Source organism: Eptatretus burgeri, chromosome 3 (assembly GCF_056783735.1).
Source record: "Eptatretus burgeri isolate ZD-2024b chromosome 3, Ebu_testis_v1, whole genome shotgun sequence".
NCBI lineage: Eukaryota > Metazoa > Chordata > Myxini > Myxiniformes > Myxinidae > Eptatretus > Eptatretus burgeri.
The window spans coordinates 102,949,474-102,961,973 of NC_140963.1; the positions used below are offsets into that span (position 1 = coordinate 102,949,474).

General features: G+C 43.0%; 1 protein-coding gene across 10 annotated transcripts in view; it reads left to right on the forward strand.

Moving 5' to 3' along the window:
• Positions 1-12,500, forward strand: part of LOC147030560 (growth factor receptor-bound protein 10-like) — a 250,037-nt gene that overhangs the window by 178,178 nt on the left and 59,359 nt on the right. For all 10 annotated transcript variants that reach the window (XM_085874741.1, XM_085874749.1, XM_085874740.1 and 7 more), the window contains one exon: positions 2,139-2,295. In XM_085874741.1, the coding sequence (XP_085730867.1) occupies positions 2,139-2,295 (157 nt within the window). The remainder of the gene's footprint in view (positions 1-2,138; positions 2,296-12,500) is intronic.

Here is a 12,500-nt window from a genome sequence, read left to right on the forward strand (position 1 = left end):
ATCACAGAGGGCCAGCTGTGAAACTGGAAGGCCACGCTGCGAAGCTCTGAGAGGCGGGCACACTGCAGTGACAAAGATGCCAGTATGCATGGAGGTAGGTGCCTTAACCTTGGCTTTTCTCTCTCTCAAAATCCTTAATAAGAGCGCTTCACTGAAGTTTCAAAAAGAAAATCAGTGATGAAGGAGATATTTTATGCAGTTATTCTGTCGTTCAGTTTTTCTTTCAATAATATTGGCAGGCATTTGTATTTAGCTGTGGTGGGAAACAAACCGTTGCCTTTGGAACACTCTTGGAACAAACTCATTTTCAGCATATGGCTGTGGCCTTTGGCACACATCACCATGTGTATAACACCATTTTGGCTCTTGGTGTGCACATGGATACACATGGTTCTGGTCCTTGACATGCACTTTATCACTTTTTTCCTGCCCTTGGTATGCACATCATTGTATCTATGCACATTATCGCACGTACCGCCATGGTCTTTGTTGTGCACATTGTACGTATTGCTGTGGCCCTGGGTGCGTGCATCACAAGTGCCTACTCCCTTGGACCTTGGCATGCTCACCACGCATATCACCATGGTGCTTGGTGCACATATCATGCATACCACCGTGGCCCTTGGTGCACATACCATGCATACCGCCATGGCCCTTGGTGCACAAACCATGCATACCACCATGGCCCTTGGCATGGACACTGCGCATACTGCTGTGACCCTTGGTGTGCACAGTGTGCATAATGCCAAGGGTCTTGGCGCGTGCACTGTGCATAACGCTGTCACCATTGATGTGCGTACCACTCTGACCTGTGGCGCACACATCGCGCATACTGCCATGACCTGTGACATGCACATCGCTCGTACAGCTGTGACCCTTGGTGATTGTACCGCTGTTGCCCTTGGCACGCATATCATGTGGACCACCATACCAGTGGCACACACATCATGCGTACTGCTGTGGCCCTTGAGCCGTGTACTTCCATGGCCCTTGGCACGCACACTGCGTGTACTGCTGTGTGCATTGGCACGTGCACTGCACATAACGCCATGACCATTGATGTGCTTACCAACGTGACCTGTGGCGCGCGCATCACACGTACCACCATGGCCCTTGGCACGTATATAGCGCGTCCTGCCATGGCCTTTGGCACCCATATCCCGCGACCCGCCATGGCCCTTGGCACCCATATCGCACATGCTGCTGTGACCTTTAGCGAATGTACCGCTGTGGCTCTTGGCACCCATATTAAGCATACTGCCGTACTCGTGGCGCACACATTGCGCATACCACTATCTTGAGCAAATTATCAAGTAAAGGATTCAATTAATGATTTTTGCCTTGTGCGTTATGCTCTAAAATGACCTTTCACAGGGACGGATATTTTCATTGGATTGTTGTTTTTATTTTTTATGTTATTTTTCCTTGTGTTCGGAACACTTCAATTCTTTCCTGTGTTGACTTGAGTGAAGAGAAAAGAAATCCCAACAAACGAGACGGCTGGCACCCTGTTGGGATGATCATCTTACTTTTGGTGAATGATTTAACATGGTGGTCATTGCCTTCCAATAAAATTTCATTTCTCTTGTTTATAACTTCCTCAATTGTTTTTTTTTCGGCTGGCAGGATAGCACAGCGGTAGTGCACTCATCTTGAGGTATTTAATTTGGATCCGATTCCTGACCTGGCTTTATCACTCTGGCGCTTTACATGCAGGATGTTGTCTCAGTGAGTGTGCTGTCCAGCGGATGGGATGTTGAGCTGCGGAGCCATCTGTCAAAAGTGGTGGTTTGCTGATGGCCTTTAAGGATCCCACGGTGTCTTTCACAAAGAGTTGGCATTTGTTGCCAGCACCTTTGGCTGAACTCCAAATGTCTTCCCTGACTCCCACTATGAAGGCAATGGCAAATGCCTGAGTGCAATCCTTGCCATGAAGGATAGGTGAAGAAGAAACTTCTTTGATTGTGCTTCTTTGAAAAAGTGCAGGCCTTCTTGTTCAATCTATTGTTTCCGTTCGTAGGTGTTTGTTACTATTGCCATAGGTGTATTCACTATCAAAGATCTCTCTGTACCTTCGGCTGATGCAGCTTTCTCCATCACGTAACTCCCTCCTTTTTACACTGTCTCCTGATGACCAGGTGATCAAGATATTTGGTGAGGATGGCAGTAACCGCTTGTTGGAAATTCCTGCTGATGCAACAGTACGTGACGTGACGCAACAGCTTGTGTTGCGAGTAAACTGTGTCGAAGATTCAAGCTGGGGGCTGATAGAGCATATGCCTAATGTGGGCATCGGTGAGTAACTGAACAGATAACCTTAGTCATCTGCTGGGGCGTTTGTTTGTTTGTTTATTTATTCCTTTATTCATGTTTTATTCCTTTTTTTAATTATTATGAATGTTCATCGATAATAAGAGGGATCTGATTGGTGTCCTCAAAATATAAAAGATGTGTTACATAAGACGTAAGTGCTCCATGTACCAGTGCTATCTATGAAGTTGAGGCTCATGGAAGAGCTAAAACATGAGAAGAACAGGGAGAACATAATGGAATGGGTGGGGGCGAAGGGACACACCAACAGCAGAGTTGAGAGACACAACAGAGGGACATTTTTAGGAAAAATTGGCATGGGGAAGATTGAGATCAAGGGGAGGGAGAGGAGGATACAGAGGTTGAACAAGCTGGTTACAAACTCAAACAGCCAGAAGAAGATGAAAAATCGAGGAATGAAACATAATTGGGACAGAAAGAATCACCTGGAAAGGAAAGGAATGGACTTGGTGAGGGTTAATGATTGTTGAAATGATCATTGTTACGGATGGGGGATGGATGATTTGAGGTGCCGATGAACAGCCATGCTGAAGCCCTGGAGGAAAGAATGGGATTGGACAGACTGAGGAAGTGACACAGACAGGTGAGAGAAGAGAGGAACAAATGAGTGGCGGTGAGTAGTGAGTCTGGAATTCGGAAGTTTAACAAGAAGAGGGTTTGTGTGTCTGTCTGTCTCTCTCTCTCTCTCTCTCTCTCTCTCTCTCTCTCTCTGTCTCTGTCTCTCTGTCTCTGTCTCTCTGTCTCTCTGTCTCTCTGTCTCTCTGTCTCTCTGTCTCTCTGTCTCTCTGTCTCTCTGTCTCTCTGTCTCTCTGTCTCTCTGTCTCTCTGTCTCTCTGTCTCTCTGTCTCTCTGTCTCTCTGTCTCTCTGTCTCTCTGTCTCTCTGTCTCTCTGTCTCTCTGTCTCTCTCTCTCTCTGTCTCTCTCTCTCTCTCTCTGTCTCTCTCTCTCTCTCTGTCTCTCTCTCTCTGTCTCTCTCTCTCTGTCTCTCTCTCTCTGTCTCTCTCTCTCTGTGTCTCTCTCTCTCTCTGTCTCTCTCTCTCTCTCTGTCTCTCTCTCTCTCTCTCTCTCTCTCTCTTTCTCTGTCTCTTTCTCTCTCTCTCTTTCTCTCTCTCTCTCTCTCTCTCTCTCTCTCTCTCTCTCTCTGTCTCTGTCTCTGTCTCTGTCTCTTTGTCTCTTTGTCTCTTTGTCTCTTTGTCTCTTTGTCTCTTTGTCTCTTTGTCTCTTTGTCTCTTTGTCTCTTTGTCTCTTTGTCTCTTTGTCTCTTTGTCTCTTTGTCTCTCTGTCTCTCTGTCTCTCTCTCTTTGTCTCTCTCTCTCTCTCTCTCTCTCTCTCTCTCTCTCTCTGTCTCTGTCTCTGTCTCTGTCTCTCTCTCTGTCTCTTTCTCTCTTTGTCTCTTTGTCTCTTTCTCTCTTTCTCTCTTTGTCTCTCTGTCTCTCTGTCTCTCTCTCTTTGTCTCTCTCTCTCTCTCTCTCTCTGTCTCTCTGTCTCTCTCTCTTTGTCTCTCTTTGTCTCTCTCTCTCTCTCTCTCTCTCTCTCTCTCTCTCTCTCTCTCTCTCTCTCTCTCTCTCTCTCTCTCTCTCTCTCTCTCTCTCTCCGGCTATGCCGCTGATGCAGTGTCCCCCTTACCAGTACACTGGTACTCATTTTGCCAACCTCGGAAGGATGACAGGCTGAGTCAACCTCCTGGTGTATTTTAATTCAGCGGCCCAACGGGGCTTGAACTCAGGACCCTAGGATCCCAAGTCACCACCCCAACCACTAAGCCAACACCAGGCTTAGAGAGGGATACTGAAAGACTATACAAGCCCTGCAGAAACCTGGTGTGCAGAACCAATAAACATGCTTCTCATTTCTTTCCTCACCCTGCTAAAGACTGGAATTTGCTGTCTCCTTTGACTTTTTCCACTGTCTACATCCTTCAATAGTTCAAAGTCAGGATCAACAAGTTCTTTCTGTGTTAAGTTTTCCTCCTTCCCCATCTCCTCTTTCCCTTGTTACAAGAGGTCATTCTGAATGACTGTGGGTCGTACCCTTCTCTACAGCAAAAATTGTTGCCTCAAAGGCCTCTGGAATTTAACATGGTCACGGTGTGAGCATTATTTTGATCATCACATCATCACAAGGGAGGAAAGGAGGGGATTTATGCCAAATGTACGATGCACTTGTGTTTCACAAGGATAGCAGTGGTATTGCAATTGAGTTGTCTTCTTCTCTCTTCCATTTCTCCTCCTGCCCCTATTCTTCTTCATTATATTCTTCCCCTCTTCTTTCTCTTCTTCATCATTATTGTCATTCTCTTTGGCCTCCTTCAATCTTGAACATTCGTGGTGTCAGGCGGGTTCAGAGGCAAAAGCGCATGAAGCCAGTTAGTTCCGTTTTCACAAACGATATGATTGTCCTTTCCTGAGGTTTTTCATCGAGTTTATAATAAACTTGGTTTTTTTTTGGAGGGATCTGTGCATTGAAGGCATTTAGTAACATTGTGTGAAAACAAATTTAGTTTGCGGCGTTTGTACTTACTTATGCATGGTGCGACGTCAATGGATCACGCGAAAGGGAAAAGAAGCCCCATTTTCAAAAATCAGGAATTACTTGAGCTCATCATTATTGAAGTTCTCACTGAGTTTACATCCCAATATGATGTTTCCAACGTACTGTTTGGCAATAAATGCAACTTCCGAAGCTCCTATATGTGGAGGCAGCCACGTCTTGCCTTTGTGAGACCCTGATCGGCTGTGCAACATCACGTGCTTTTCATATATGGTTTCAGTGAAAAATGCAACAATGATAGATAACAATTGTTGATATTTGAGGTTTGCATTTTGTTTCCCTGTAATTTAACAAATTTTTTTTTTTTGACGTTTTAGAACAATTTTATCTGAAACCTTCCTCATGTAGTCAATTTTTTGCAAAATTAACATTTAAACTGAACAATCACCAAAGTTGTTGCTTTGCCGCTCTTCAGTTGGTTCGGTTAATTGATCGCTAAAACATAAGGTACATTACAATGCGGAGTGATCAGAGAGTTTGTTCGAGGGAGTCAAAAAGTTTCAAAGCAGAAGCATTCCAATGGTATCAAGAAACTCGCTCATCCTTTGGGGAAAATGTTGGCTGGAAACTACATCGAAAAGGATTAGCATCTGTGCTGAGTTTTTATTGTTATTTTTTTTTTCTGGCACAGGACCTTTCCCTCATGGTTTGGGCAAAAACCCCTTTTTTTTTTCTTTTTTTTTTTGACTCCCCCTCATTTAAGAGTTCTGTCCAAAATTTTTTTCCAATGGATCGGTTTATTTAATGATAAATAGTCTAAGTTGAGAGATGTTCAAGGAACCCATTGTGAAAGAAGCTATAAATGCTATTTGTCTCCTTTGAGCAAGTCTTCATCAACCCTTCTCCAAAATACTCGCACAAGTATTTTGTTACAAAGCAAAAAGGATTTTGTCGATGACCTGGAAGGTTATTCCCGGTCATTGTGGTTAGCTGTATAACCGGGCTCGTGGGAGGAGTTTGGAATTTACAAAATGTTCGTTGGCTCTTGAACGTCCAGGAAATATATCGGAATTGTGCTCCTCTTGGAACTTTGTAACTTTGCTGTGTGTGTGCATCAGAACAAGCTGGCAATGTAGTAATGAGGTGCGCGTTATTGTCGTAGAGTCGATGATTCATGTGATTGAATTATTACAAACGTATGCATAACGGTCCGCTCTGATTCTGAGAGGTCGGCAGTTCAATTCTGACCCCAGCCGAGCCATTCGAAAGACTTTTTTGAAATTGATATGTGTTGCTTCCTCGATTGTGTTGTCGACATTTAGAATATATATCAAGGACCAACCACATGAGTTGGCATCTAATGGGAGGAGAGATGGGGAAGATTTCTCCTTAATTGTTCCGCTGCATTGCAGAGTGAGGAAAACCGATGTGATTAAATGGTGTTGCCGATACCCAGAGTGCCTCGGGAAGTTGGTGCACTTCCCCCCAAGATCAGTGGCTGTGTTTATCTGAAGTGATTTCCTGTGTTTTCGGGTGTGTTTGTCTGCATGTGCGTGTGATTTGTGTGACAGTTCTTCCACAAGCCTGAGACCCCGTGAAAAAAAAATGCAACAAAATATATGGTGGTTGAAAGTTGTGCTTCTGCTGTTTAGTTATTTAATCATCTGACATCATGTAGCCTTTTAATGTGCTTTGTTTACAGGGTTGTATCTGGAGGGATGGGTGTCCTAAATCTGCCCCCTTTTTGTGGAGATTTAAAAGTCATGACACAGGTCAGGTCAGGTCAGGTCAGGTATGGGAGCATGTGCCAGAACAGCGCGTCACTGCGTCCACTTTCCACCGATACTGCAGGGGCCTCCAGCTGGCCATCCCCCAGGCAGATGCCAGGCCTATCCCCATCTCCTTGAGATGCCGGTCAACCTGCTGCAACCACGAGGCACGTGGTCGGCCCATTGGCCTCCTCCACTCATGAGACTCCCTCACTGAGAATCTGGTGAGCAGGATCAGTGTCAGGAAAATGAGCCACATGTCCACACAGCCGCAACTGATGCTCACGGACTATGCAGGTAACAAATCTCATTTGAGTCTCTCTCAGCAACCGCTTGTTGGACACAAAATCCGACCAGCAATAGTCAAAGATTCTCCGAAGAGACCTGGTACCAAGGGAATTAAGTCTCCATCTCAGAACCTTGGTCAGAGTCCAAGTCTCGCATACATAGAGCAAAACTGGAAGCACCAAGGACCTGAAGACTCAGACTTTCGTCCTCCCGCACAGGTACCGGCATGACACAATCCCCCCTAAAAACTAGAAGGGCACTCGGTGGAGCGCATACCTCCACCACATAATACCTGATCCACGAGAACATATCAGGCCCAATCAATGCATTTTTGAAATATCATGCAATGTATCGTTTTTGGCCCGATCTCTCACTCGTGAAAAATCACTTAAAAATTTATCAGATCCAGATCCGGATCCAGATCTTCACCAAAATTGAATTCATTCTTCCTTGTCACAAACGCTACATGTCCACCAGGTTTCATCCGAATCCGTCTACAACCCTTTGAAACACCATGCTATATATTGTTTTAGACCCTATTTCTCAATGGTGAAGAATCACTTTAAATATTCGAGTCGCCAGATCCGGAGCTTCACCAAAATCTATTCAGTTCGTCCTTTTCACACACTGAAGCTTTTCACAAAATTTCATCCAGATCCATCAACAACTTTTTGAGATATCCTGTACACAGACAAACAGCCAAACAGACAGAAAAGGGTGAAAAAAAAAATAACCTCCTTCACATTCGGTGACAGAAGAAACATTACCGTATATTTGTAAACCGGTTGTTTTTCTCTTTGCCGGTTAAGAAAAGCACTTCCGGCCCCTTTCACTGCGATGCCATGCGTCATCGTGGCCCTAAAAAAGAGATCAAATCTTGGGCTTGGTCGGAGGCTTCGAGCAGGTCGTTCGCGAGTGTGGAAAAATGGATATTGAAAATGGTACTGGAATCACTTGCCATATATTCACGAACACGGTATGAAGGGGGACTGTTTCCAATTGCTGCACAAGTCTACTACTCGTGAACAATCCATCCTTCCTGATGGAATTCAGATGCCGTGATTTAATGAGAACGATAAACATCTTTGGTACAGAGGGAGTTAAACAACTTCTGGTATTCATGTACTCATTTTATGGAATTGTGAACACTCAAATGATTCGATTTAAAAATAACAAAGGAATGACTCATGAAGACACGACACGACACGACCCCTCTTCCGTACACTGATGCTGAATGATTCTGATGGCAGGGTTAGGTGTCACTCACATCATCATCATTCAGAGTAATTGTTGAACAGGAATGTTGAGTAACTGGTATCCCTTTAAGTTGACAAAGCAACAGGTTCCAACTCAATCATGTCAAAAATAATTTGATATAAGGAGCAATAAAGGTTATTTTATGATAAATACTAAGGATCCCCTCCCCCCTCCCCCCATCCCACCCCCACAAACATGTAGCCAACATGGTCAATTGATGCTCAGAGTGCACATGAGAGCATCTAAAATCCCAAACATTCTCGCTTGTACCATCTGGGTGAGTATTTCCTTTTTTATATTCAAAGTCAAGGCTCATGGAAGACCTAGTACGTACCCGTTCCTTTGATCCGCCCCTGGTTTATTGGTTTCCCATCTATCGGTGTGTCATAAGGCACCAGTGCCTTTGAACTGATTTGTGCTTTCCTCGTAATTAAAAATTCACACTCTGCAAAGTTATGATTCATGATTCAGAACTTGGACATTAAAAGTTTCACTGGAGTGAAATATGGTTGATTTTTCCCTCCACCCCTTTTTTTCCCCTCTCTTGTATAAATGTTTTGACCTTTTCTCCTCAACTTTGTGTGACTCATGGTGAAACATTATTTAAAATGGATGAATAATATGAATGTTTGGCAGTGAGAATGTGCGTAGCATCATGTCATTAGTTTTGACCCGAATTCAAGATTGTGGAACACTAAGTGAAAACAAAGATCATGCCAGTGTCCTGCATATAGAATGCACTGCAGGAAACATTATTTGTTCACAAGAACTTGCCCATAAAAGTGTAGTTTTATTATTAATGGTGAGGAATCGTATGAGGTACCTTTGCGATATCTTGTGCTTTGGTGATATGCACAGTGCCTACAGAAAGTCCACACCCCCTTTCAAAATTTCAACTTTTGTTACCTTCTCGCCTGGAATTAAATTCCATTAAATCAGACTTTTTCACCTTTATTTACACATTGTAACCCACAACTACCACGTGAAAAACAAATTCCACAAATTTCAGAAAATTTAATAAAGATACAAAATTGAGATTATCTTGGTTTGACAAGTATCCACCCCCTTGTAATAGCAATTGTAAATTAGCTCAAGTGAAACCAATCACCTTTTAAATCACAGACTAATTTAATTGGCCTCCACCTGTGTTAAATTGTAGTGATTCTGGTAATTTCAGAATAAAATCAGCATTTCACAGCAAAGACTCAACCATGAGAATGAAGAAGCTTTCAAAATACCCCTGGGATAAAGTTGCGGAAAGGCCCAGTATAAAAATATAAAATAAAAAATATTTTAAATTCATTGAATATCCACAGTCAAGACAATCATAAGGAAGTGGAAGGCATATGGTACCACCTCGACCCAACCTAGATCAGGCCTTCCCTCCAAACTGGGTGTCCAAGCAAGGAGAGGACTGATCAGAGAGGCCACCAAGAGACCAATGGCAACTTTGAAAGAGGTGCATGCCTTTATGGAAAAGACTGGTCACTGTATGCAAGTGACAACAATATCCCAAGCACTCTACAATTCTGGCCTGTATGGTAGGGTGGCAAGAAGGAAGTCATTACTCAAAAAAGCCCACCTTGAGTCCCGTTTGAGGCATGAAAAAAAAACACTGCGGAGGTTCTGAAGCCATGTGGCAAAAAGTTTTGTTGTCTGACAAAACCAAGATGGAAATTTTTGGCCTCAATGCAAAACGTTATGTTTGGCACAAACCCAACACAGCACATCACCCAAAGAACACCATCCCTATTGTGAAGCATGGTGGTGGCTGCATCATGTTATGGAGATGTTTCTCATCGGCAGGGACTGGGGCACTTGTCAGGATAGAAGGGAAAATGGATTGAGAAAAATACAGAAAAATCCTAAGAGGAAAACCTGCTGCCCTCTGCAAGAATTAAGTTGAAATTGGGATGGAAGTTCACCTTTCAGTATGACAACGACCTGAAGCACACAGCCAAAGCCACACTGGAGTGGGTAAGGAACAAAAAGATAAATGTCCTTGAGTGGCCTGGTCAGAGCCCTGACCTAAATGCAGTCGAAAATCTGTGGCATGACTTGAAGATTGCTGTCCATCAATGGACATAGGTCTCTCCCCACGCAACTTGACTGAGTTTGAACAGTTTTGGACAGAAGAATGTGAAAATATTGCCCAATCAAGGTGTGCAAAGTTGGGAGAGACCTATCTCAACAAACTCACAGCGGTAATTGCTGTCAAAGGTGTTTCCACCAAGTATTAACTCATGGGGGGTGGACACTTATCCAACCAAGATATTCTGGTTTTGTATTTTTAATTTCCTGAAATTTGTGGAATTTGTTTTTCCCTCGGAAGTTGTGGGTTGCGATGTGCAAGTAAAGGTGGAAAAAGTCTGATTTAATGCAATTTAATTCCAGGTTATAAGGTAACAAAAGGTGAAAATTTTGAAAGGGTGTGTAGATTTTATATAGGCACTGTATGTATATGTGTATATATATATATATATATATATATATATATATATATATATATATATATATATAAAAATATATATATATATATATATATAAAAATATATATATATATATGGGATTTTTTAAATACAAATTTGAGGCTCGTGGAGGAGTTAGAACAAAGAATGGATCAGGACGAAGCAGAACAAATTAAACAGTAGAAAGAGATGGAGGAAACATGGACAGTACGGGTGAGGGACAAGATATTTGGAGACTTGGACTAATTAGGGATGTGGGGAAGAATGAGGGGCAGGGAAGGACACACGGCATGAACAAAGATGGATACAGAAGCATGCTCTCAGGAAGTAAAACCTGGAATCTTGGGAGGAGGTGGGATTGGCCGGGGGTGGGTTGGGGTGGGTGGGTTACAGGGGAAGAGAAAGAGCGACCTGAAGTCCTGGAGGGATTGTTATTGAAGAGACGAGGAAGATGGTTCCACGTGTGAGGAAAAAGGAGGAACGAATAAGTGGAAGTGAGCAGTGATTCTGGAATTTGGGAGTTTCACCAAAAGAGGGTTGTTGGTGGACCATGTGCACCTTGCAGAATTATTCCTCCATGCACATGAAGTGAAATGGAGGGTTAAACAAATGGTTCACTTCTGTCTGTCTATCTGTCCGTCCGTCCATCCGTCCACAAATGTCAGTTTATGATCAAGGAACAACTTGATTTCAATTGAATGTCCAAATACTAACTTCTAATCGTGTGACTAACCCATCTTGCATCTCAACCAATCCTCGACCTGGCATGGCACCCCCACATAATTTAATTGGGAAAGTTGCTGAGGCTGCTTATTCGGACATTTATGCATTTGGAAATGTCAAGGGAAAACTTTGATAATGATCAAATGTAGTTATTACACTTTCTTGAAATGTCACGAGCATTTAAATTTTTTTTTAAATGAACTAAATCTAATAATATGATTGGTCTGGAGGACACCATAGATTATGTTGTGGACATCACCATTTTAATTGAGAAAGAAGGAAGCTATTTCAAAATGAACATTTTGGTCCATTTAATGAACTGGCTGGCATGGCCTGATGTTTGAATCCTTACTATAATTGGACTGGTGCTTGGGTGTTTGCTTGTTTGTCCAGCTGCTACTGCTACAGTTCTGGGCTGATTACATCCAGCCTTGCTACATAGCATCAGCATGACCCCAATTCATGCATAGGGCTGTTCTTATCTTTGCTGGTGGCTTTGGTGGAAGGGTGGGGGGAGTGGGGAAGGATGCACATTCTCGATGTAAATGTGTATCGTGTAGTGCCGCCTCCAGGTGGGTGAAGATATTACAAGTCCCCACCATTTACAGTGCAGTATTTCTGTCCCCACGTTTTTCAGTGCTGTGAGATGTTTTGAATTTCAGCAGTAGGTATGTTTTTGCTTCATGCACGTAACCTGGGTTACATTTTTTTATTTTGCCCATACAGAGCTGTCAGTTGCCTAAACACTGCCCAAGTAAAGGTATGCATCAGAAGAACTTGTATGCTTGGAACAAGATCACCCATAGGTCGGTTACTCTGCTTGTGAAGATAATTTGGAGAGCACTTTTATCAGATGAGAGCTTGATTCAGAGAAAATAACTGTATTGCAGTACAGATCTTCAACGTGCAAGTGACATGTGAAAAATACATCAAACTTCAGAGAGAACGACTTCACAACTTCGGAGATTAGAAAGTAAACGCTGTCTGTATATTATGGGAAATGGTGAAAAAAATATAATGAAACCTCAAACGCCAAAAAGTAAACAATCTCTCTCTCCAGCAACACAAAATAGGTGCTCGTGGGGAACAAACTTAGCAACTGCTTTCAAACTACAGTTGGCATGTGACCATATTGCATGCTCTCACCAAGTCTCTTCAAACCATACTTATAGCA